This window comes from Pituophis catenifer, unplaced genomic scaffold, assembly GCF_029215685.1.
Source record: "Pituophis catenifer annectens isolate HBS135680 unplaced genomic scaffold, rPitCat1.0.hap2 SCAF_2, whole genome shotgun sequence".
NCBI classification, from domain to species: Eukaryota; Metazoa; Chordata; class Lepidosauria; order Squamata; family Colubridae; genus Pituophis; species Pituophis catenifer.
Window position 1 is genome coordinate 148,720,173 of NW_027256882.1, and position 26,738 is coordinate 148,746,910.

A 26,738-nucleotide genomic window follows, 5' to 3' on the forward strand; every position below is an offset into this window, starting at 1 on the left:
ATGTAAGCTGATCCGAGCAAGGTGGTTTTTTGTACAGTCAAAATGTTCAAGTCCGGCAAATTTAGAATTTCTAAATAGCGGGGTAGCCCTTTGGGTATTGCTCCAAGGGCTCCAATTACAATCGGGACAACACACGATTTCTTTTTCCACAGTCGCTCAACTTCAATTTGCAATCCCGGTACTTTGTAATTTTTTCTTGCTGCTTATCTTCAATCCGTGCATCACCAGGTATTGCAATGTCAATGAACCATACTTTTTTCTTTTCAACTATTGTTATGTCAGGTGTGTTGTGGACCAAGTGCCTGTCAGTCTGAATCCTAAAGTCCCACAGGATCTTGAGTTTCTCATTCTCTAAAACTTTCTCAACCTGATGTTCCCAGTGGTTTTTGCTGTACTCAAATCCAAACTTCTGGCACAATTTCCAGTGAATGATCTTAGCAACACGGTCATGGCGTTGTAGGTAGTCAGTTTGTGAAATTTTGCTGCACCCACTGATCAGGTGGTCGACTGTCTCATCTTTCTCATTGCAGAGGCGGCATTTGCTATTGGTGGTAACGTTGAATTTTTGCCTTCATGCAGTTTGTGGCTAGGGCTTGTTCTTGAGCTGCCAAAATAAAGCTTTGTTTCTTTTTTCAGTACTCCTGATCTTAACCAGTTCCAAGTTAGTTTCTGGTCAGCTTTGCCTTCAATACTTTTCAAGTATTGGCAATGCAGAGTTTTGCTTTTCCAATTTTCAGCTCGCTGCTCAATTACTTCTTTCTTATATTCTGCTTTTGTTTTAGTTGTCTTTAAAAGGCCTCCTTTATTTACTTCCTTAATCATTGGTTCTTCATTTTTCTGGATGTAATCATTAAAGCTGTGTTTTTCTTCTTCCACAGTCTGCTTTACTTACTTATTTATTTTTATTATTATTTTTATTATTATTTTTATTATTATTATTATTTAGTCATATTTCTATGCCGCCCACTCTCCGAGGACTCTGGGCAGCTTATACTAAAGACAGTATACTAAATAGCATATTGCCCCCAACAATCTGGGTCCTCATTTTACCCACTTCGGAAGGATGGAAGGCTGAGTCAACTTTGAGCCGGTGAGATTTGATCCACTGATCTGCTGAACTAGCAGTCAGCTGAAGTAGCTGCAGTACTGCACTCTAACCACTGCGCCACCTTGGCTCTATGCCATAAACTTTTATAATTTTATGTCGTATCATAAAAATGTTTTATAAAATTTGCCTAATTTCAATTCCCCCGGAGTTTTAGGTACCAGATTTTGGATGCATTCTGTCAATTAGCCCATTTGAGCTACCCTGATTCAAAACGTTTTGCCCAATGGTATCCCATTTCACTGTTGAGAGTTTACCGTAGGATATAGGTGTACATTGACATTACACAAAGGGAGGTGTGATGGCAAAAAAATAAGGAATCCCTGCTTTAAGTAGTCAGGTAATTCTGGGCAACTTCTCCTGGTTGCCTTTAACTGGTCTAAGTCAAAGGGATTGACGCCTGTCCATCAAGGTTGCCTCTACTGTATATAAATCATCCGACTCCACTGAATGATCCTTAAAAAGTACCTTGCAATAGTAATGCCTCTCCTGCCTATCAACACCAGGCAGTTAACTTCTATTCAGGATTGTATCCTCAGTAAATTTGGGGTATGTTTAATTTAGTTCTGTCATTGGTCTGGTGATATATCTAAGAACCCATTTAGGTGAAGCACTTCTACCTTGACAGGGCAGGGGCTCCCACAGAGAAGGCCCACCCCCTAGGTGTCGCCAGCCGACATAACTTGCCTGATGGCACCCTGAGGAGACCCTCTCTGTGGAAGCGAACTGGTCGGTGGGAGGCTGTTGGTGGCAGAAGTCGGTCTCGAAGGTACCCGGGTCCTATGCCATGGAGCGCTTTAAAGGTGGTAACCAACACCTTGAATCGCACCCAGAAGACCACTGGGAGCCAGTGCAGCTCACGCAGGAGGGGTGTCACATGGGCACAATGGGTTGCGCCCATAACCACCCACGCGGCCGCATTTTGGACCAGCTGGAGCCTCCGAGTGCTCTTCAAGGGGAGCCCCATGTAGAGAGCATTACAATAGTCCAGCCGGAAGGTGACAAGGGCGTGAGTGACCGTGCACAAGGCATCCCGATCCAGAAAGGGCTGCAACTGGCGAATGAGGCGAACCTGATAAAAAGCCCCCCTGGCCACGGCCGTCATATGCTCTTCTAAAGACAGCTGTGCGTCCAGGAAGACACCCAGATTGCGAGCCCTCTCTGTGGGGGGCAGAGATTCACCCCCAATAGTCAGTGATGGCACTAGCTGACTATATCGGGACACCGGAAGCCACAGCCACTCGGTCTTGGAAGGGTTGAGTCTGAGCCTATTTCTCCCCATCCAGACCCGCACGGGCTCCAGGCAGCGAGACATCGCATCAAGGGCATCGTTGGGGTGGTCTGGGGGGGGATGTACAGCTGAGTGTCATCAGCATACTGATGGACTCTCACCCCAAAACCACAGATGATCTTATCCAATGGCTTCACATAAATGTTGAACAGAAGGGGCGAGAGGACCGACACTTGCAGCACTCCCCATGCGAGGCGCCTCGAGGTCGACCTCTGCCCCCCTGCCAACACAAACTGCGAGTGGTCGGAGAGGAAGGAGAACCACCACAGTACGGTGCCCCCTATTCCTAACCCCCTCAACCGCTGCAGCATGATACCATAGTCGATGGTATCAAAAGCCGCTGAGAGATCTAATAGGACCAGGACAGAGGAGCAACCCCTGTCCCGAGCCCTCCAGAGATCATCCACCAACGCGACCAATGCCGTTTCTGTGCTGTACCCCTGCCTGAAGCCTGACTGGTACAGGTCCAGATAGATAGCTTTATCCAGGTGCCGGGGAAGCTGTCGTGCCATCACACTCTCAACAACCTTCGCCACAAAACGAAGGTTGGAGACCGGATGGTAGTTAGCTAATTCAGCCGGATCCAGGGAAGGCTTCTTGAGGATGGGCCTCACTACCGCCTCTTTCAAGGCGGTGGAAAAGGCACCCTCACTCAAGGAAGCACTTATAATCCCCTGGAGCCAGCCTCGTGTAACCTCCCGGGAGGCCAGTACCAACCAGGAGGGACACGGGTCTAATAAACACGTGGCGGCACTAATCTTACCCAGAACCCTGTCCACATCCTCGGGAACCACAGGATCAAACTCCTCCCAGATAATATTCTCAAGACCTACCCTCGTCTCCTCCCCTGGACTCATCGAGTCGGAGTCCAAGCCTTCCTGAATCCGAGCGACTTTATCATGCAGGAATTGCACAAAGTCCTCAGCTCGACCCTGCAAGGGATCTTCCCGCACTCCCCCCCCAAAGAAAGGAGTGGGCCACCCTAAACAGAGCAGCTGGGCAATTCTCTGCAGATGTGATAAGAGTGGAAAATTGGTTAGATTTCGCCGCTTTTATCGCCACTAGGTAGTGGTGATAAAACATAAGACCTCACCTGTGTCCAGTCAGAATCGGATTGACTAGTCCTCCAGATGCTCTCTAGGCGTCTTTTCCGACACTTCATCTCTCTCAGCTCCTCGGAGAACCAAGGAGCCGATTGAGATCAGCATCGGGTCAGAGGCCGTAAAGGCACAACGCGGTCCAAAGCCCCGGTGGCCGCACTCTCCCAGGCGGCCACCAGGTCTTCGGTTGAGTCATGTGCCAGAGTGGGAAGCGGCTGGAAAATCCAAGTGAAGGAGTGAATGATCTGTCCATGACAAGGGTTTAATGTCTAGGTCCCCTCTACCAAGATCATTCAACCACTAAAACTAGCTAATAAAAAATTATTAGCTAGTTTTAGAAAATACACTTTTCCCAAAAGGTTTCCACAATTTTGGCCACTACTCTATGTACATAAAAACAGAGAATAGGGGCAGTGTCAATTAACCCAGCAGTGATCACGGTTACAGCAAATGATGATTAGGCATTGGCAGCCCAGCAGATAAATTAAACTAAAATTAAACATTAAACCATTGATGGTGGCTCTCATTCAAAAGCCAAGCAGGCCATCCCAGGGTTGTTTTTACACTAAAAAGTAGGAAATAACAGGAAGTATCCACTGACTGGGCACCAAAATAAGGTACCGTATTTTTTGCACAGCAAGACGTTCTGGACTATAAGATGCACATTAGCTTTAGAGGAGGAAAACAAGAAAAAAAATCTGACTGCCTCCCAGCATCCATCCGGTATTCATTTGGCTAGTGTCCTTGCACCCCCCTCCCCCACCACAATATTCGCTCTATAAGACGCACAGACATTTCCACCCACTTTTTTGGGGTGGGAAAGTGAGTCTTATAGTGCAAAAAATACGGTAGCACAGACATTGCTCCAAATATATGTTTATTTGTAAGTCAGGCCTGGTCTTGATGTGCTCTCCTGAATGAAAGAGAACTAGTAAGAAAATAACTTACCTGCATTTAACATCAGATGTGAGTCTATTTTCCACCGGCACATATTAAGCATAAAAAAAATCAGACTTGTCATTTGGCATTTTAAAAAAATCTCTTGATTTACAAAGCCTTTCTCAGAAAAACAATCATGAGAATTTTTTTCCCCATCTTTGAACCCAAATTATATCTATTTTAAAGCTATACCAAATACACAACATAGCAGGAGCAAGGATGGGATTTGATTTTTAATTTCTTTGCTTTTATTTATGCTTTTTAAGGAATAGGTCTATTTTGTTTTCAGTTCTTTCATTACGAAAGATAACTTTGCTATACAGAACTCACACACACAAAGTAACAAAATCCCCAACACAAAATATTATTCCTCACAAAGTCCACACTTTATTTTTAAAAAAGTGATTATTTGGGTTCATAAAAGGGTTAAAACTTAATATATATAATATGTGCAACTGTAAACAGATGTATGGGACAAGGCGTCAAATGCGGTTATACAGGCAGAGAACTTTAAAAAAATTTTTAGCTTCAAGACCAGGTTATAGTTTATATAAAAATTAAAAATCGTATAGTCTTTTTCTTCATCAGCTAAAATCTACAGAATTATCTTAAACTCTAACCGTCATCCCAAAATTTTTTGACAATCTATTATATTCAGTCATTTTATCATCTTTAAAATCTCTCTCAAGCTTTTAAACCTTTGTAGCAATTCTTTTAAAATTTATTTATTTATTTTTTTTACATCTTTACAGCCTTCCAAATTAATGGAAAGACACACAAAAACAAAATCCAAAGAGACAAAAATGTATACTGGCTTTAACTCAAACCTTTATTTTAAAACAACGTCCAGTGGTTTTGTAAATGATAAAAAAAAATTCCCCCCTTCTCTACACAAATGTCACCTTATATACAGTTTTAATTACTTTAATAATCTGTCATTCCCTCCTACTGTTTTGTAACCGTCATAGCTTAGATCGGTTTTGCAGAAGCAGCTTTGCACTCAAGAACATGGTTCTCATCTTGCCACAAGTTTTTTTTTTATTATTATTAAAAAAGACACTTTTGCATGCTAACCCTGATTTTAATACCCCCCTCTTGTCCTTCTTCTGACTTCGACTATGCACACGTTCCCTCTGCACTGTCTGAGCGATCATCTGTGAACTGTGGTCGGTCAATGCCACTCTTATTGGAGGGCATATTGGAGGATGTGTGTGTGTTTAGAAACCGGAGAAGGGAAGTGGTGCAGTTGTGCGTTAAATGATCTGAACGATAAGAAAGCCTTCTCCATCAAGACCCTCTGACATCTGCTCCTCTGGCGTGTCAACTTCAGTTCAAGGGTACAGCAATCTTCCAAAGTTTCGTTCAACAGCAGGGAGAACACGTGTCATATTTTAAATGGTGAAAACACATTTCTGACTGTCTCACCTGTATAATGCCCATAGTTTGCCTTCGGTTAATAAGAAATTTCCCTATAAGGGGGGGAGGGAGATGCTGCTGGGCAGATGGCTCTTTAGATACTGGTTATAAACTGATTTTTTTCTTATTTTTTTTTAAAAAAGGAAAATATATATGTATATACACAGGAAGCATAGAAACAAGCTCTTTACACGCTTCCTACCCAAAATTCTGCAAATAAACAAGTCTCTCTCTCTCTCTCTCTCTCTCCCGTAGTTCCCGTCCCACCCAATGGAGGGGGAGAGCGGGGAAGGTTCTGCAGAGATCCACCCAGCAGTCCAGAAAAACCCTGCAGGCAGGGTGTTCCTCCCCATGCTATTTCAAATATATACACAATATATTTATATATTTATATATATATATTTATATATATATTTATTTATATAAATAGATAAATAATCCCAAACTCTGCAATGTGCCCACATCTCTCAATCTCCTCCGTTTATATATACAGACATAATTATACATCCACACTTGCACGCATCCACACTGTGAGCCTTCAGAGCAGCAAGTTGATCAGGGGAGAGGAGAGAGGGAACCGACCGACTGCCTCTTTACCGGAAGGGACGAGTCTCACTGGGAACCATCTCTCCCCCACCTGATACTGTCAAGAGTTCACCAATGCTAACCCTTTCCTTCTTAATCCAATGAACATTTCCCTTTTCTGGCCCACAGGCAAAAGGATTTCTCGGATCTGGGTCTATCAACCAAGCAGTTCTGCTGGGTATGGTCTCAGGTGACTTGAAGTTCTCTCCTCCTGGCACAGTCAAGCCACCTCTTGTTTTGCAGTGCGTCCGGCTCTTCTGTTGATGTATGGGGATTCCCAGAGCTCTGCGGTTCAGCCTCCAAAGAGGTCCAGGAGACTGAGGGCTACCTGGGGTTGCAGGGAGACCGGGAAGAGAAGAGGAAAAAAGGCAAAGGACAAGTCCAGAAGAAGACATTTCTCACCTCACCTCCGAGTAATTTCCCATGGATGACAGGGCAACTGTGGCTCTCCGTGTTCGGGGGACTCAGAAAGAAGGGCGGCACAGCGAGGGGCTCACATTAGAGAGAAGGGGGGGTGGGGGGAAAGACACCAAAATCTAACGCTTCAAATGAGGTAGGTTCAAGTGCAGATGCTCCTCGCACATGGAAGTTTTCGGGGGTGGGGGGGCGGGGCTAGAGACAAGGACGTTCTGTTTCCAATTCCTGCAAGGCAGCGCCTGCTCTCTCTTGGAAACAGACCGATTCCAAAAAGCACACGTATGTACACCCACACTCACACACAGTTTAAATCCAACACCCAAAAGTAAAGAAAATCCAGAGGGAGATGCTCTGGAAGGTGGATTGTCAAGCTAAAACAAGTCTCTTTGAAGTCTCTTGTTACCTTGGTAGATTAGCAAGCAATAGAGATTAGGGTTTTTTTTTTTTAATTCTTCTTGCGTCCAACACGCACACACACAAAGGGGGAGGGGGGCAGGGAACCCTACAAATTCTTGCCTGGGGCTTCCGTAGCCATGCTGCAGCCCTCTTTCCCCAGCTCCGCTAAACAGAATGCCCCAGGGCTCTCCCCACCCACCCCTCACCGCAGTATATTTTTGATAGTCCATTATATACAGGTGCACAGGGGTAGAAGGATCCCCATTTTGCCCGCAAAAGAAAAATATTAAAAAGAAAACCCTGAGTTCCAGTTTATCCGTTTTCCCACCCCGGGTGGAGTTGCTAGCGGCGGCTGCCTTTTGTTGGGGGAAAAGTCGGTTTGCCTTGTCAAAAGCAGGAGGCAACCGAACCCAACTGCCATAGAACCAACGCGATGTAAACCACCAATGATATTGGCTTGCAGGGGCAGGTAGGCTGACATCGCCCCCTTTTAAATCTGGGTCCCGGCTACCCCACGAGCATGTTGGGATGGCAAGTTCCAATCATGCTTTCCCTGGGTGACTCTCGGCCACGCTGGCTGGTTGGGAGAGTTGGCAGGAAAGGCCTCTCTCGCCCAGCCGAGGGCACCATGCGTGCCAGGCTATCAGGTTGGCCTCTGCCTCGCCAAAGAGCCCCTTGGGGCTAATTCATCCACTTCCTGCAGTTCCAGGCTCCACAATGGCACGGGATTTTGTGCTGATCGTCTTCAAAGTCAAACTGGTAATCATATGTCAGCTGCAGGAGAAAGAAACGAGAACAGGGTAACTCAGGCTTAATTCAGGCTTTTTTTTTCTGGCACACTTATATTGCAGGTAGCCCTCGACTTACGACCACAATTGAGCCCCAAATTTCTGTTGCTAAGCGAAACATTTGCTAAGCGAATTATGCTCCATTTGATGAGCTTTCTTGCCACAGCTGCTAAGTCAATCGCTGGAGTTGTTAAATTAGTAACACGGTTGTTAAGTGAATCTGGCTTCACCCATTGACTTTGCTTGTCAGAAGGTCATAAAAGGGGATCACATGACCCCGGAACCCTGCAGCCATCATAATAAATATTGAATCTGTTGCCAAACGTCTGAATTTTGATCACATGTCCATGGCGATACTGCTATGATCGGAAGTGTGAAAAATGGTCACAGGTCATTTTTTTTCCAGTGCTGTTGAACGGTCACTAAATGAACAGTTGTTAAGTTGGCCATTTGTGAAGCGTTCCAAAGTTACAACGGCACTGAAAAAAGTGACTTAAGGCTGGTTTTCACACTTACGATCGTCGTAGCATCCCTGTGGTCGCGTGATCAAAATTCAGACGCTTAGCAACCAGCATGTGATCCCCATGTATAACCTTCCCAGCCGGCTTCCATCAAACAAAGTCAGTGGGGGAATGGCTTTGCAGCATGACTGCTGGCCATGGCACAGGGTTTGAAGTGGCCCCTCCCTTGTGGTGATGGCACTGGGGCTGAGGTCTGGGATCAATGGGGGCCAGCTGAGGCTGCTGAAGGCCCAAGGTTTCTACTTCAGCCCCAACACCCCGCCACGAAGTACTGCTATGCAGGGTGGTCAAAAGGGCAGATGTAGAGTGGGGAGGAGATAGGTGGGTGGGGGGAGTCGAAACCCCCCTCAGTCATAAGGGCGAGCGTCCAAATTTTGATCACATAACCAGGCTCAAGATTGACTCAGCCTTCCATCCTTTCGAGGTAGGTAAAATGAGGACCCAGTTTGTGGGGGCAATAAGCTGACTTTGTATAAAAAAGAACACCGCTGGGGGGGGGGCCCCGAAAGCCCTACTAAGCAGGTATATACAAAAGTATGAAGACTATTGCTTAACGCATTGTAAGCCGCCCTGAGTCTCCGGAAAAGGGCGGCATATAAATCGAACCAATAAATAAATAAATAAATAACCACAGGGGTGCTGCAACAGCTGTTAACTTCAGGGACTGGGTATAAGTTTGTTTTGTTCAATGCGACGGTAACTTTGAATGAATTGCTGAACGAATGGTCATAATTTGAGGAATACCTAGATCAGTGATGGCTAACCTTTTTGCCGTTGCGTGCCAAAAGCAGGGGGAGCACGGGGGGTCGCGCGTGCCCACAACCATAATTCAATTTCCCCCCACGCCATGCCCACCCGCGCATGCTCACGTGACACTCCCCCCCGGCACTCCCCCTGCTTTTGGCATGCGACGGCAAATACGTTACCGGTGGGCCCGGTAGGCCTGTTTTTCGCCCTCCCCAGGCTCCAGAGGCTTTCTTGGAGCCTGGGGAGGGTAAAAACGACCTTCCCCATCCCTCCAGAGGCCTCTCCCGTGGACCCAGAAGGCCCGAAAATCAGCTGGCTGGCACGCGCATGCGCGCTGCACTAAACTAGGGCCACATTTGCATGCCCACAGATATGGCTCTGCATGCCACCTGTGGCATGTGTGCCATAGGTTCGCCATCACAGACCTAGATGTTGAAAAAAGTCCAAACATTTCAATGGGTGTTTTTTTCTTTTTCACATGACTGTCTATAAACACCTGTCAGACATTGGTACAGGCAAGGAAAGGATTGAATGCAAACACATCAAATGAGATATTCATAGCCCTATTGTCCAGAATAAGCAAGCCAAGTAAAGCAAAGCCTTTGTGGAGCATTAAAACCAAAATGAAATAAGCTGTAACTTTTTTTTTTTTATGTGTACCTCTCTTCCTCATTTAGGCTGTATATGGGACTTACCGTTTTAAAGCAATGTATTCATTACGGGAGAAAGGCAGAAAACTTTCTCCAAAGGATAATATTAATGGAACATAATGTAACAGCTTTGTTGAAATTTAGCAGATCAGTTTTGTCAATATATAAGTGAGAGATCACTGAAAGCCTGTATGTTCTAGCTTGAAGAAGAATTAATAAAAAATAGAGGTAAGTAAATACGCTCAAAGTATACTAGAATATGAAATCTACCCTGTTATCATCAGACAGGCATTTTCTTTGTAACATTTTAAGGGAAATAATGCACTCTATAGACAGTCCTCAACTTACAATGGCAACTGAGACAGGCACTAAATGATGTAGTTGTGAAGTATAACTGTATCACTTAGTGACGACAATTCTTGCAGTCCTGATTGCCATTGTTAATTGAATCCCACAATAGTTTGAGGATGCAACTTCCAGAGGCAGTGGGGAAGCCAGCTGGAAGTCGTAAATGCCAAGTCCATGGGTCAATAAGTGGTTGCTGCCAAGTAAGGGAGAGTACAAAGGGGTGTGTGAGTGCAGGGAAGGGTGAGGGAGAGTGCGCGAGAGGCACCGCATGGGTCAGGGAGTGTGTGCGGGAGACACAGGGAGAGTTGGGGAGGGTCAGGGAGTGTGTGCAAATGTGTGCCTGAGGAGTTCACAGGTGGGGAAGGAACAAACAGGCATGTGAGAGGCACAATACAGAATGGATGCAAGAGGGTGCATGAGAGGTGCAGCCTGGATTGGATTGTCAGGAAGGGTGTGCAAAGGTGTGAGAGGTGCCATGCGAGTTGGGGAGGATGCAGGGGGATGCCTAAGAGGTGCAAGGGGGTGCTTGAGAGATGTGGCGCAGGTCAGGAAAGGGTTCACAGCAGCATGTGAGAGTTGCAGCACATATTGGGGAGAGTGCCTGGGGGGGGTGTTAATAGCTGGTGCGGCATGCGTGCAGAAGGGCTATGCAAGGGTATGTGCAGATGGGGGAGGCTTATCCCAGGAACATGTGACCTTTCTTGCTAGCATCTCCACTGACTTCTAGAGAAGTCAGCAGGAAAGGTTGCAAATGGCGATCATGTGTTCGGGAGATGCTTGGCAACCAGTTGTACTTGTGAATGGATGGCCAAACATCCAGACTGCCGTCCCATGACACGTGGGTATTGGGATAGCTGAGGACCAGTTGTAACCAGCATTTGTTCAATGCTGCCATAATTTGGAACGATTGCTGACTGAATCGGTTGCTGTCGTAGCTCAAGGACTACCTGCACGTTCATTGTTGTGCTGTCTGTGTGTACAATAATCCAATATTCACCTCCTCTCCTTTGGGTATTCGGCGACTTGAGATGATGATGATCTTGTCTTCCTTGTCAAAAGTCACAACCTCAGCCACACAATTCGGTGCACAGGAATGATTAATGTACCTTGGAGGGGAAGAAGAAGGAAAATCATGCAAGGGGGCCCTGGGTTCTTCACTGTGGAGACCCATTCCGTGAAAAGTCAGAAGAGCTCAGCATAGAATTCTTCAGAACGTTCTTGAAACTCTGGAATGGTGCTTGTTTAGGGTCATTGTTGCAGGATTCTGGCATTCTGAGCCGCAGTGGCGCAGTGGTTAGAATGCGGAATTACAGGCTGCTTCTGCTGACTGCTGGCTGCCAGCAGTTCGAGTCTCACCAGCTCAAGGTTGACTCAGCATTACATCTTTCTGAGGTAGGTAAAATGAGGACCCAGATTGTTGGGGGCAAGATGCTGACTCTGTAAACCACTTACAGAGGGCTGTAAAGCACTGTAAAGCAGTATAGTCTAAATAAGTCTAAATGCTAAGTACTATTGCTAGTCTATTTTTAACATTAACAGGACTGTGGGTTTATGAGACCAAGAGTTTATGCAAAAATATGTAGTGTATTAAGAACCCTTTGAACTACCTGGGACAGGATTTAATAAGGATTGCTTACATTACCTTTATTTTATTATTCTTATTGTTACGATAATCTTACTTACTGAATGCTTTCTATCTTGGCTTTTATGTTGTTTTTCTGTTTTAATTGATTTGCATGCTATTTTATTTGTATAAAATACAATAAAATTCATTTTAATTATTAATAAAACTAATTAATAAATAAAAATATCAACAATTGCATTTAAAAATTTTTTTTAAGGAAATAATAGCTTTCTATTTAAGAGGAACAAAGAATGACAATTGGTATTCAGTTGTGAAGCCAAGAATTAACTGGCCAATAAACTATGCAACCCTTAGTTACAGCAGTTCCGAAGTACTTAATGACACACTCCTTCTTACTGAAATAAATGTTGTAACTAATAATGAAGAAGCAGCATTGACCAATAATGAAAAACACAACCAGGCATATTGAAATCAATTAACTTTACCTGTTGCTTTTCCTATATTTCAAATGAGAACTTGAGAAGTAAAGAAACTATTCCCGTTTAAAATCAATGAAGTCTTTAAATGGATCGACAAAGCTAATAACTTTTAATTTTGTAAACAAATACTTATAAATTCAAATTCACTCACCTGGCAGGGCCACCTGTTAGGGTGGCATCGATTACATGCTCATTATTGATACGGAACATGTAGATGCCTCGGTTCTGGAAAAGCATGAAGAGAGAAATTATACAGCATGTTTCATGTTTCCTTCATGCTTCACAGATTTACCATCAATTTCAGCTGAATTTAGATTAACTGCTTTGGTAGCACAAATGCTAGGGGACAAGCATGAGATCGCTCTCTTTTGAAAAACTCTTAACATCACCTGACTTCATCCACATCCAGCACCAAAATATTTAGACTGAAATCTATTTATCCACTGGCTGAAGAAGCATCAATGTATGTTTAATGTGTACAGGTAATTCCTGATTATAGATGGTAATTAGGACTAGGATTTCAGTTACAACAGGTTGTAATCCACAATATTATGTGACCACATCACTTAGTGGCGGCACTCCCCATTGCCATAATTAAGCAAGGATTGTAGGTCATTGAATCAGTTCCAGGTGGCTTGCGAGACCCAGGTAGGTGCAGCACATGGAGGGCTGGGAGTGGCTGTTTGATAACTGTGGCAAGGAAGGTTGTAAAATGGGGCAAAATTAACTTAACAAGTGTGTCACTTAGCAACAAAAATTTGGGGCTCAATTGTGGTCATAAATCAAGGATTCCTGTATGTGACTGCATGGGTGCTGTGACAACTTCAAGGACTGATTGCAAGTATCCTTTTTCAGCACCATCGTAAGTTCAAATAGTTGCTGAAAGAATCACTAGTAAGCAAGGACTATCTGTGTGTACTTTTACCATATGAATATGGGAAAAACTAGAACATATTTAGTAGATAACCACATGGAAATGTACACAGACACAAACTAACAGGTTTCTTCACCTTCAGAAAGCAGTATACTGTACATTTCCTCACAAGCCAAATATGAGCTCTGTCAAAACAGAATCTGGGTAAGCTAACTCAAAGAGCCTGCTAGCACTCACCTCAAAACTTTGCTTAGCTTAAAATTGCACGTTACAACAAAAGCATATAGAAAAACGTCAGAAGAAATGGCATACGAAAAAAAACACAGTGTTTTCTTTTTTGTAAAATTAATGAAAATACAAAATGGTTATAGGATTTTGATGGCGTGGACCGATGCCACGCATGTGATAATGACTTATACAACTGTATTGTAAACTATTCTTCCCCAATTAAAGGACAGAACAGAATTCAAGGAGAGAACCATCCAAGTTCGGTGGCAATCCAAGATCTATAAATACCAAATATCCAATCAGAATCTGATTCTGATTGAAGATTCTTCATAATCAATAAAGCAAGTAACTTTCTCACTATAAATGTTAGCCTGGAATACCCTTTATAACAGGGTTTCCCCACCTTGGCAACTTTAAAATGTGTGGACTTCAACTCCCAGGATTCCCCAGTCATCCATGCTGGATGGGGAATTCTGGGACTTCAAGTCCACATGTCTTAATGTTGCCACATTTGGGAAACACTTCTCTACAAAGACCTACTACCCAAGCGAAGGCCACCCATCCTTCCTGCAATAAGAAGTGGATGTTTCTATTTCCTTGGCACAACTATATTCCAGTACAGAGTCCTTATTCCACTCCTTACCTGCTCCTCGTAGATCTTTTCCCGCCTGTTAGCAACCTCGTTCCGAATGATGGTGCCAATGTATTCAATAACCATTGTGTGCTTCTCAAGATCCTTGGCAGCATAAAGCCCAAGCCCCTGGATGCGGGATCGGGCCAGGTACACATTGTTCTTCCATTCAGTTTTGAGACGGCGGTACTGTGAGGACTTGGAGTGCACAAACTGCTTGCTATAGGGTGTGTTTGTTTCACCTGTGAACGTACTCTGGTAAGCTTTGGACATGCTGGTGCTGTTCAGAGTGTGGGGCCTTCAAAATACATAGGGGGAGAGGGGAGAAAAACAAATTATATGACGCCCATCAGTAAGGGTAGTGAAGACTTAGGATAAAATACAGAGGTTTTGATATGCAATAATCATTGGGACTATGATGGATATGTAGGACTCAGCTTCTTCTGATCCCAATTACTGAAATCCATTGACAAAGTTCTTTGCCGTTTCAAGGTGGAAAAAAGACTTTTAAACCATAAACTTTAAAATAGGTTTAAAAGAATAACTTGTCCACTAACTCTTAACAAAACAATCTAGAACAGTGATGGCTAACGTTTTTGCCATCGCGTGCCAGGAGGGGGGGGGGAGCGGGGGAGGTTTGTGTGCGTGTGCCCACACTCATAATTCTATGCGCCCCACCCTGCGCATGCGCGTGCAACCCCCCTCTAGGAGTCTCTGGAGGCTGGGGACAGCAAAAAACGTCACTTCCTGTCCCACTGGGAGTTGGGAAATGGGCCGTTGCAGGCCTCCGAGGGAGTGGGAAAGGCTGTTTTCTCCCTCCCCAGATGCACAGAGAGGATCTGGAGCCAGGTGAAAAAGAAAACGGGCCTTCCCCCCTCTCCCCCAGGCCCTCTGGAGGCAGGAAACAGCCTGTTTCCCTACTTCTGGTGGGCCCAGAAGACCTGAAAATTAGCTGGCCGGCGCGCACATGTGCGCCAGAGCTGAGCTGGCATGCCCACTGATATGGCTACATGTGCCACCTGTGGCACGTGTGCCATAAATTCGCCATCACGGATCTAGAATATGCTTATTTTTCATCACACAGCTGGAAGACGAATCTTCAAACATTATGACTTTATCCAGTCTTTATAAAATAATCTAAGTCAGTGGCCCCCAACTTTTTGAGCACCAGCGACCGGTTCTGTAGAAAGAGTTTTTTCTGCACACCGGAGAGGGCGTGGTTTCACATGCTGCCTACATGCCACAGATGGGGTCTTGCTTGTTTGTGCTGAGAGGTTTCTGGCATGCTGCGGATGGGTGCCAGTCCACAGACCAGGGGTTGGGGAACCCTGATCTAGGTTAGAGTCACTCACCACATCTTGGGCCGATGAATTCCACAATTTAATTTTGCACTAGCTGCTCTCTTTCACTCTAAATCTCCTAATTAGTTTCACTGGGCAACTATTGGTATTAGTATATTCACTGTGACAAAAGAAACATATATTCCTGTTATTTTCCTCTATGTCATCCAGGACTTTGTACAACAGTATATCATCTCTTCCTAACCTGAACAGTCCCAATGTTCTAGCTTTTTTTTTTTTAATAAAGAAAATCTTTGCTTCCTTTAAACATTTTGGTTGTTCTCTTTTATAGCTGTATAACATCCCTTTCCAAAGATGGTGGTCAGAACTGAACATGGTATTTTAGATGCGGTTGTGCTCCCGATTTGGAAAAGGTAAGAAATACTGGGTTCATTCTTTGCTTTGCAAAGCTTCTCTTGCCTAGGTTCCCATGCCATTACATCAGGGCCACAACACAGGAAGCTCCCTTGTTTTAAATCACAAGTGGCTGCTTATGGTCTTTCCTATCAAATGTGATTCTGTCCCAGAATCTTCTGCATACATTTTACTCTCAACTTGATATCTCAATGCAGGTTCTTCACTGAAGATCAGCAATCAATGGAGCAACATAAATGCCATTCACTCACCGTTTGTAGTGTGTAAGGATTTTGGGTTCTGATCGAGCACAACCAGTGGGATTGATCATGAGTGGCAGCTCCATGAGTGGATGACGTCCATAGCGAAACAGATAATTCTGACAGCTCTCTACACCAGGCAGCTGGGAAGAGAAAAGGATGTGTCACTTAAAAGGCAGTAATGCTCAGAATGGTCAGTGAGAAAAGGAAAGACACAGTGACTAGATCAGGGTGAAATGCTACTGCTTTGGGCCAGTTCGCCCGAACCGGTAGTAAAAAAATCCTTTAAAAAGTAAAAAAAGTTCCGACAACAATCAGCTGTGCTGCGCAATTGTTGGAACTTTTTTTCAGCATTTTTTTACTACCTATTCGCCTGAACCGGTATTAAAAAAATGCTTTAAAAAGTTTTTAAAAAGTTCTGACAATCAGCTGTGTGACAATCAGCTGTGCCAGGCAATGGTGGGAACTTTTTTTTTACTTTTTTTTAAGCATTTTTTTTTACTACCGATCAGCTGTGAGACAATCAGCTGTGCCTGATTGTCTGTGAGGTTCCTGATTGTTGCAGGGGCCATTTTGTGTGAGGTCCAGCTGCTTTTGCATTGTGTGTGTCAGTTGTGCAGCCACGCCCACCCGGTCACATGACCAAGCCACGCCCACCAAGCCACACCCACAGAACTGGTAAGGAAAAATTTTGAATTTCACCACTGGACTAGACACCATCAAAACCAAAACCAGCCAGAACATAAAACAACTGACAGAAGCCATCTAAGATTGGAAAACGTGGAGTGAGTGGATTCATAGAATCTCTGAAAATCGACCAGGATTGAATGGATCGCATCATCAATATTTCTACTGCATGAGCAGTCCTTTCTCCTGGTGCTGAGTAAGACATAGGAAGATCCAGAGTCAAGTCTATCCTCAATTAGAGTGGCCGACTCGGTAATTATTTGTGACTCACTGTCACCTTAATCTATCCCACAGGGTTGTCAGCATGGAAAAATAGTAGAGGAGTTTTATGCAATCTTGCCAGGGTTCCTGGAGAAAACATAGTATGAATAGAGAATAAGCCAATCCCTCACATGTGCCCACTAAAGCAAACCTTTTCCCAGAGTACAAAGTTCAAGTGGTAAAAATACGATATGAGCAAATTTAGCATCCTCACTTCCAGAACTGGTCTCATTAACCAGTTTATCAGTATCAACTTGAAAGCATGCATATTTCTGGGACTGTGGCTTTTATTAAACCTTTTATGAGCTGTGGATCAACCCAGACACAACAATGAGAGCATCTCTCAGAGAATGTAAAGTCCCTTTTGTGAGAACTAAAATGCCACCAAGATTACATATTGTGTGGACCCCACTGAAAAAGGGGGTAAGATAATGACTTCATTTTAAGGCATCTTCAATTTGCTACTGTAAGTCAAGAAAACATATAGTTTATTCAAAATTAATATTGTCTGCTTTACACTAATCCAAGCATGCTTGGTTAAATAAGACCATGTGTCTTGGTAGACTTGTAATGGGAAATTAGTCAGTTCTGCCACCAAGTTCTCTGTCAATAGAGACTGGAGGACTTATGAGTGAAGTTACTATTGTCTATAAAGACTTATCAATCTTGCTAGTTCTTTTTTCTTAGGATTAGAATCTGAGCGACCTATATCTAGGGATGGGTCACAGAAATAAATTTCAGAAGCTGCTAATCTACCATCTTCTCTACTTCACAGCTTTATCCCTGAAAAATGGCCAGGAAAATCCTAGAGGTGGTAGTTGTAGTCTTGGGGGGGAGGGGGCAGTGCTTCAATACCCATGCCAAAATTGTTGTTTGCTTGGCATTTCACGGTCTCCATGACAGTCATGGGAACATCCCTATTCATCATTCTTCCTACACAGAAGGCAGGATACATCTTCAATCTGATTTAGCTGCTAGATTTGAGCTAGTCATAAAAGAGTTGAACGATCCCTTTAGGATTAGATCATTTTCTGTCAAGATTTGGGCTGCTGGCACCCAGTTGTTACTTCCTGATTCAGGGTTCCTATTTCTTGCATTTGGTACATACGGACTCCGCGATGCGCAGAACAGCATGCACTGTCAAGCCAAAGAGCTCTTCTCCCTTTAGATACTCGGGGAAAAGTCGCAGCATGTCAGCTTCCTTGCGCATCATAGCCACCGGTTCGATGATGCGATTCCAGACGGCTGTTAGAACAGAGGAAAAAGGAAGAAGAATTGAAAATGAGAGATGTTCATTCATCTGAGGCAGCTAAGTACACAGTTGCTGAGGGGGAGAATCAGAAACCAGACTCCAAATATATCAAAATGCTTGGCGGTAGGACAATCCTCTATGGTTTCAGACCCGTGTTTAGGAATTCAGGCATAAAAATGCAAAAACTAGAGATGGCACAAATGTGCGTTAGGCAACCTTCAACAACTGCTAAGTAGATACATGCAACCAGCTCCCTAAAAACTGACTGACAACAGGATAGAATTGGGCAAAAAGACTCTTGTTTCATAATGTCCATGCCGAAAGGCATCCAACCCTGTATTTGTTCCACCAAAACAATTTGTTCTACTTATTATCTATTTTCTATATCTAAATATCAAAACTCCAACTAATATAAAGAGTACAGGTAGTCCTTCAGTTAACAACGGTAAATTGGGATTGGAATTTCCATTGCTAAGTGATGCGGCTGTAAAGCACAATATCACATGACTTCATCGCTGAGTGACAGCAATCTCTGCACTCCCCCTTGCTGTCGTTGTGCAAGGATCACAAGTCACTAAAGGAGTCCCAGGTGACTCACAAGCAGGGCAACAGGGAGGTAAGTGGCTGCAGCTGGGTGGGGGAGTGTGTGCAGGTGCCAGTGAGGCACAAAACAGGAGTGTAGGTGGGTTGGCTGTTGCCAGGTGAGGGAGAGTGCATGCGATTTACCAGAGCTACTTGCAACCTTCCTTTTCAGCTTCCCAATTGACTTTGCTTAGGGGAAGCGGGCATGGAAGGTCACAAATAGTGATTATGTAACCCTTGGATACTGCAACTGTTGAAAGGGTGAGTCGGTTGCTAGGCACCCAGATTTAGTTACATGACTGCAGGGGTGCTGGGACAGCCAGAACTTCGAGAACTTTGTCATTAGTACCATTCATATAGTGCAGTTGTAATTTTGAACAAGTGAGCCATCATTAAACAAGAACTATCTGGATGCTCGTATAATTTATACCGTGTCTTCTAACTGCAGACATGGAATAGGTACTACTTTCTGACATGAACAAAAGACCAAAGATTTGAATGTGAGTGAAAGCTGTTTTACTTTTAAGGAAACCTGTTCTCTGGGAAATGAAATTGATCCTAAAAGGGAACGACGCTTTGGTACGTTTGAATATACAGCTATGCTTCTCAACTAGTAGTAATATGTTTCATTCTGGTGGGGAAGCGACTCTCCTTCTCAATTAAGAAAGAGGAAGAGAGGAAGAGAAAGCATATGCACTAGTTATCTCTCTTTTAATCTGGGTGGGGATTATTTGTTTGCTTAGGCTTGGGGGAAAAGATCGCTCCCATATCAGCAAATACAGGTAGTCCTTGACTCACAAACATCCCTTTAGTGACCGTTTGAAGTTATAAAGCCCCTGGAAAAAAGTGACTTATGTCCATTTTTCACACTTACAACTGTTGCAGCATCCCCGTAGTCATGTGATGAAAATTTGGACACTTGGTAACCAGCATCTATTTATGACGGTTGCAGTGTCCCGGGGTCATGTGATCACCTTTTGCGAAGTTCTGACAAGCAGTATAATTGAGGAAGCCAGATTCAATTAACAATCGTGTTACTGACTTAACAACTGCAGTGATCCACTGAACAACGGTGGCAAGAAAGGTTGTAAAATGGGGCAAAATGCACTTAACAGTTGGTTTGCTTAGCAACAGAAATTTTGGGTTCAATTGTGGTTGTACGTTGAGGACTATCTGTATTGTTTTGGCCTCAGTAAACTCTCAATCTCCCCACCCCCACCAAAGTTTCCTTCAGGGAACTTGCCATGCCCACGTCCTCTTGTCAGAAGGCTGAAGGTCCGTATACACAGGCCTCAGGCCTGGGCCAAAGAAATGATGGCACAGATTATTTCCATATTTACTTCACAAAGAAATGGCCACTCTAGTCTGAATTGCCTCTATATGCCAATGTATTACTCCCTCATCTTCCTGATCATGAAAAACTAATCTCCCTTCTCCTCCCTATGGTCTTTTTAGATTGAAAATGTGAAAATAGCCCCCCTCCAAGCCATTTCAAATACTGGTTATCTGAAAAGCATGATTTATAAGGTAGCAACTATTTTAAAATGTTATTAATTTTACATGCACCCAAGAGGACATCTTTGGATGTCTCTGCTGAGCTGTGCAGGGTCCAAGAGTCTTCCTCCTACTTTCAAACACGAAATAAGTTCAATGCCTCAGAAAACAGACTGATCTTAACATACGCCTTCAGCTGCTTTGCTTTTCAAACAATTAATTCTGGGCAGAGGAAGTGGATTTTCCCAAATCAACCCTGCACAATATTAAGACACTCGGGATCTTAGAGGAAGAATTCTGGCCCTGCTCCAAAAGCTCACAACCAGCAAACTCATGACAACAGAACCCAAGCTGATCTCTACCCTGTGGCGAGGAATCTGTGAAGACCAAATCCTCCAAACCATGCTCCATCACTTGAACCACAAACTCTGGCCGGCCGTTGTTCTCGCAAATGGTACAACGGTAGCAGCAACGCCGGTTGTTGGTCCGCAAACTCCAGTAGATGCGGGTGGCCTCGTAGCCCACAGGATAGAGTGCCGTGGCGCTGTGAAAGTCTGCCATTTGGTGGGGCAAGAGCTGCCCTATGGCATGGAAGACCAGGCCTCCCACTCGGAACATGTGGAGGCGCTCCCCGCGCTGGATGATGCTGGCAATCTGCTTGACCTCGTCCCGCTCGATGTAAACCCGCCGGAAGACAGTAAAGGTGCTGAGCTCCTGGTCGCAGGGACCCTTGAGCTTGTGCAGTGGGCACAGCATCGTCTTGTCCTTGAAGAACATGCACTTGGCACGGATAGCACAAGCAAAGTGATAGACGTTAGGGCAGCGGATACGGTTGCAGCTGTTAGTGGCACCAGTCTTCTGGCAAAGTGAGCATTTGGTGAGCAGGCCCCGGTGCAGCGCTACTTCCACGTTAATGAGGGCCCCACCCTGAGTCTCGTAAACCTCCGTGGACCAGAGGGCGCAGTTGAGGTGCACCCACAAGTCCAGATCAAGATTAAGGAGGCGGGCTGGACCATCCGTGGCTCCATCTCCTTCCTCATGGCAAAAGCAGCACTTCCGTAAATCACGTGGCACTTTCTCGGGCCGAAGAGTGGTGGCTAAGCGCTCGATGAACTCTGCAATCTCCCTCTCCCCGTCACGCTTGGTACCACCCTTCTGAATGGTAATGAGGAAGCGTAATCGTTTCCATCGCACCCCTTTCCACTTTTTTAGCCTTGGCTTGCTCTCCTCATTCTCTTCCAGGGGCCTGGAGCGAGGCTTAGCTTTAGGGGGAGACTGAGGAGCTTCTTCTTTAGGAGATGAGGGCGGAGGGGAGTTCACAGGCGGAGGTGGTGCTTCGGGCTCAGGGGGTGGTTCGGGAACCTTGGGTGGGCTTGGTGGAGAGGGTGCAAACGGGGACAGAGGAGGAGATGGTTCTTCAGGAAGTGTCAAGAGTTGCCGGACATCCAGATTGGCAACGTTGTTGATGTAGCAGTGTTGAGCAGCTTTTTCTGGAACTGAAGTCTCCTAAAAGGGGTGGGGGGGGGAGAGAGAGAGAGAGAGAGAGGAGAGAGAGAGAGAGAGAGAGAGGGAGAGAGGGAGAGAGAGAGAGAGAGAAATTTATCAGGTACTAAGAACCACAACAATTCTATGAGCTGATCAAAGTTGCTTCTTTATTTTTTATTTTTTATTATTTTTTAATTTGATTTATATGCCGCCCTTCTCCGAAGACTCAGGGCGGCTTACAATGTGCTCAGCAATATTTATTGCTGCTTGACTATTTACAAGAATCTCACCAGACTGACTACACTCTCTTGGGAACCATCAGATAAAGACTTCAGGAATTCTAGAGGAGAGGGGCGGTGGAGTCTGGCCTCTGTGGCTTCCTTCCCTGCAAGGACTCCAAGCTTGATAGTTTTTTCACTTTTCCTCCCACTCTAGCTAGAGATTCTACCACAAACACCTTTGAAAAAGAAGCAGACCCAACTAAGGCTACCAGTCAATTTGCTTGATAGTAGACATCCTACCAGCACAACATATGCTTTTAATATGAGCACTATTCCATCACACCAAAGCCAGTTGACTATCAGAAATTTGATATTCCCTTTTTTATTTTTAAGAATTTGGTTAAGAGAGATGGCTGGCTAGGGGAACTGACTGAATGTCACGAAAGGAGGGCGTGGGTATCCTCAGACAGGAGTTCCACCCTGAAAGCAACAAAATTTGAGAAAGATCACAAGTTGCTTCTTAAGGTAATCAACATCTTTTCTCAATAGGGTCCTCGTGCAAAAGATAAAATGGGGGGATGTGGCTCTATTGCAGAGGTCTTCAAACTTGGCAGGTTTAAGACTTGTGGACTTCAACTCCCAGAATTCTCCAGCCAGATATGCTAGAGCAGAGGTCTTCAAACTTGGCAGGTTTAAGTTTGAAGACCTCTGCTGTATCGTAAAGTATCATTATCTTCTTTCAAGAACTTTTTTTTAAAAAATTGAACAAAACAAATATGAGGTTGTGGTGATAATCTGTAATCTATTCTTACATGAAAAAGGAAGAAGAATTACGCCAAAAGCTTGAACAATTTTCTTTGAAATAAGCTTATTGCAAGTAGTTAAAAGCTGTTCAATAACAAAGGAGATTTTTTAAAAAAGAAAAAAAAAAGCTCCCAGCTCCTCCTTTACCTGTTTGAGCAAAGTTAAGATGTCCAGTTCATTCTTGAGACTGTAGCCAGGCAACATGGCATCAAACTGTTTCAACCACTCTGGTCCTCCTTCAGGGCCCTTTGAAACTACTGGCTTCTCTTTGCCTAAGAAGGTTGGGATAGAGAAACAGGGACCAATAAAAGACAGACTGGAAAAAATCAGAAAAAGATGTACTACCAAGAGGCCATCTTGACTGGAATACTCACTTTGTGCATCAGTTTCACCTTTCCTAGGTTCACCGGTTACATTTCGCTCTGGAAACAACACTTCATAAGAACTGGGAATCTTCATGCTCAAAAGTTCTGCCACTGCCACCATGACACCGTTCAGGTTCTGGAGAAGACGATGGGAATGGTCAGGAAAGTATTTTGAGCAGATTGAGAAATGGAACCCCCAAACCCTTTAGTGTAGCCTAATCACCAAATAAATACTTTGATTAAAATATCCATGGTGCAGGTCATGTGACAGAAGAATGTCAGCACATTCTTGTCGATGTGGGGGGACATATCAACCTGAACACCTACCAAGTGCTTGACAGCTGTTTAGTAATAAGACCCAGAAAAGTAATAACAATAAAAGATGTTCAGACTCAGGATAAGCTGTCAGAATAGGTGATGGCTATGGCACAAAACAAAACTAAGAAACTTCTTGCATTTCTACCAAATGTGAAAAATTGATAATGATACCCCAGTTAATAGGGCTCTGTGACAAACAAGGCAGATAAGTCACTTCATGAGGATTTTATCATGCCTAAAATATCTATACAGCAACTCTTGCCAACTCACGGCCTTCAAATATCTTGGACTATAATTCCCAAGGCTCAAAAGACGACTTTTGGTGCTTGCTCCATACCTTGGCAGCAGCTGCAGACACGGTGAGCATGACGGAGACCTCACTCCCTTTGGCTCTCTCCCAGGAAGTGCTGGGTGTCTCCTTTCCCACTGGCTCTACAGTCCCATAGGATTTGGAATCTGGGAAAACTGAAGGAAGGAAAGCAAAGGGAAAATAAAAAACGTGTCAGAAGCTGCCACTCAAGCCCTTATTCCAGAAATTCAAACCACTTATCTAAAGTTAGGGTAATTGACCCCTTAATCCGGAATCGTGTACCTGAATAAACTTAAGTCACAGATCAACCAATACAAATGCCAATGTTTTCCTGAAGGCGTGGCTCTCAGTATCAGTCTGGGAGATTAAAAATTACTCAGAGCAGAAGGTCAGAGGAGGATAACGACAGCGATGAGCAAGGGGAACTCAACATCTAGGAGACTTCATTCATCATTATCTCATTCACTTATTGTATTACACTTTACACGGGGCTGCCTTTGAAGACAACCTAGAAATGTCAACTAGTATACGATGCCTACAGAGTTGTTGCATTACTATCATTTAACACTACTTACTGCTACAGGAGCTGCACTGATTGCTAGTATGCTTCTAAGTACAATTCAAAACACTGATTATTCCTTACCCTCTCAAGGGCCTGGTTGTCTAACATATTGTTTTTCCCAGATAGATTCTGCCTATCCATCTGAGCAACCATAGAATGCCTGCTGAAGTTCTCCATCTATAACATGACATTGTGGGAAAGATCACAGAAGTGCCTCTCCTCTAGAACAGCGGTCCCCAATCTTTCTGGCTCCATGAACTGGCAGCAGCAGTGGCGGTGGGTAGGGGATGGTTTCACGCATGCAACATAGCTTTCTATGCATGCACAAATGAAGCTTTGCGCACTCACCTGCCCCTTACCTGGCCTGGTTCCCAACAGGCCACAAGACGGGTACCTGTCTGTGTCCTGGGGGATTGGCGACCCCTGGTCTAGAATACCTTGTTGTCTGCCACCCCAAGGTGGCTCCCATTTTCATAACCTACTGAAGACCTGGCTATTTTGAGAGGTCTTTAGAGTTTATGTCTAATGCCAAACTGGAATTGTTATTGTATAATGCAACAGTTTATTATGGTTATTACAGACATTGGTATGTTGTTATCATTGCTCCGGTATATAACATTTAGAATCTTTTTAGGTCAAAACAGTTTGGATTAGAGGAAACTTTTCGTCTAGGAAATGCAGATGCAACAAGGATTAAAGATTATTCTAGCTCAGTGGTTCTTAATTTTTTCTTCACCACAGACCCCCTTTAAATAACTTTTGTGGCCACGGAACCCAAAGATTTAACTCAAGATTTAAATCATAACATTTCTTCAAGCCTTCCCAGACCCTCTGTGACATCGCAGCCCCCCAGGGGGTCACAGACTGCAAGTTGAGAACCACAGTTCTAGCTCATCTTCCCTACAAGTCATTACTTTTCACGAACCTGGGATGCTGGCCTTTGGAATTATGGGGATGACAGGGGACATGGGGCACTCGTCCACTTCAGACTTGGCTCCAAGCAGCAATGGGAAGCGTGGTATTTCTTCTCCCAAGACGCTCTCTGGAGACGATGCTGGGACAATGGTGTCAAGGCAGTCACTCTCCTCATCACTCTCCATCCTGCAGAGATATTGGAGAACGGTTATACAATTTAGGACGCATTCGCTCTCGCCTGGTTTTTGTGAAAATGATTTAGAGGCATTATGGGAGTGCTGGTGAATACCAATTTATCTTGCCATTTCCAGAGCTAAGAGGTGGGCAGGATGTAGATCTGGGAATTGGATGAAATGCAGCAAATCAGCAAGGGATTCATTCCAACTACATTCAGACAAAAAAGGCTAATGCTCCCCAAAAGAAGCTTTATACGTTCCAAGTTCAAAAGATTATGCATCAGGCCTCATTTGCTTCCTATAAACTAAGCAGTATCTCCTGATTTTATACCCTCCAGAAGTATGGACTTTATTACACTTTGTTACAGGATGGTATGAATTAATGATCAACACATCTGAAGGAAACAGGGTTGGGGAAGATTTCGGATGGCACACAAGCTAAGCAGCTTTTCTTTTCCAGTTTGTCTTTTGTGTTTCTGCTCAATCAGACTTCTATTCTCACCTGACGTCCTCAGTCTGGTTGTGTGGTGGGGTAGGCAGAGCTGCAAGCAAATCTAAGCTTTTCACTTCCACAGGGGGAGCATCTGCACATGTGGGATAAGAAAGAAAGGATCAAACATCAGTTGCTCCAGGAGTGCCATTAACCATGCCTACAGCACGAGAATTCACAGCCTGTGGTTCTGCACTAATATACACCCCCAATTCTTGGCAAAGAAGAGGTCAATGGCAAGCAAGGATAAGGCCTTTTCAGTGATACAGCAGGACCTTGCAAAATGCCATTCTGTAACCAGGAAGAGATAAACCATAGTTTATGTTTCAGAAATTTGCAATCATTTCTTATTATCCTCTTGGCCACCCTTTATCATTTTTTATTTCCTTTTAAAATTTCTTATAAAATATAAATAAGAAATAAGTGAAGGATCCCCAGAAGATGGGAATAAACTGTATATGAAAAAACTGTAACAGCAATTTGTATGTATTTTATATTTGGCACTTTTCTCAGGGCTCAATACATACAAAATCATTTCCAGAGACCTCCTCAAAGCTCTTCCTCTTTGCCTTTTCCATACCTGCAACCTTTGCCTTAAATGTACCTTGTTCTACAGGTAGTCCTCAACATACAACCATTCGTTTAGTGACCATTTGAAGTTACAAAGGAACTGAAAAAAGTGGCTTATGGTTGGTTTTCATATTTATGACTGTTGCAGCATTCCCATGGTCAGGTGATCAAAATTCGAATGCTTGGCAACTG

At 44.1% G+C, this 26,738-nt stretch overlaps 1 protein-coding gene across 1 annotated transcript in view; it reads right to left on the bottom strand.

The window, feature by feature from the left end:
* Positions 1-4,799: 4,799 nt before the first annotated feature.
* Positions 4,800-26,738, bottom strand: part of KMT2D (lysine methyltransferase 2D) — a 110,115-nt gene continuing 88,176 nt past the window's right edge. Inside the window, exons 44-55 of the mRNA XM_070937756.1 lie at positions 25,989-26,070; positions 25,321-25,496; positions 23,861-23,988; positions 23,215-23,341; positions 22,988-23,112; positions 20,693-21,836; positions 18,111-18,247; positions 16,067-16,197; positions 14,113-14,398; positions 12,519-12,592; positions 11,301-11,409; positions 4,800-8,023 (exon numbers count right to left, since the gene is read on the bottom strand). Of these exons, the coding sequence (XP_070793857.1) occupies positions 7,931-8,023; positions 11,301-11,409; positions 12,519-12,592; positions 14,113-14,398; positions 16,067-16,197; positions 18,111-18,247; positions 20,693-21,836; positions 22,988-23,112; positions 23,215-23,341; positions 23,861-23,988; positions 25,321-25,496; positions 25,989-26,070 (2,612 nt within the window). The 3' untranslated portion in view covers positions 4,800-7,930. The remainder of the gene's footprint in view (positions 8,024-11,300; positions 11,410-12,518; positions 12,593-14,112; positions 14,399-16,066; positions 16,198-18,110; positions 18,248-20,692; positions 21,837-22,987; positions 23,113-23,214; positions 23,342-23,860; positions 23,989-25,320; positions 25,497-25,988; positions 26,071-26,738) is intronic.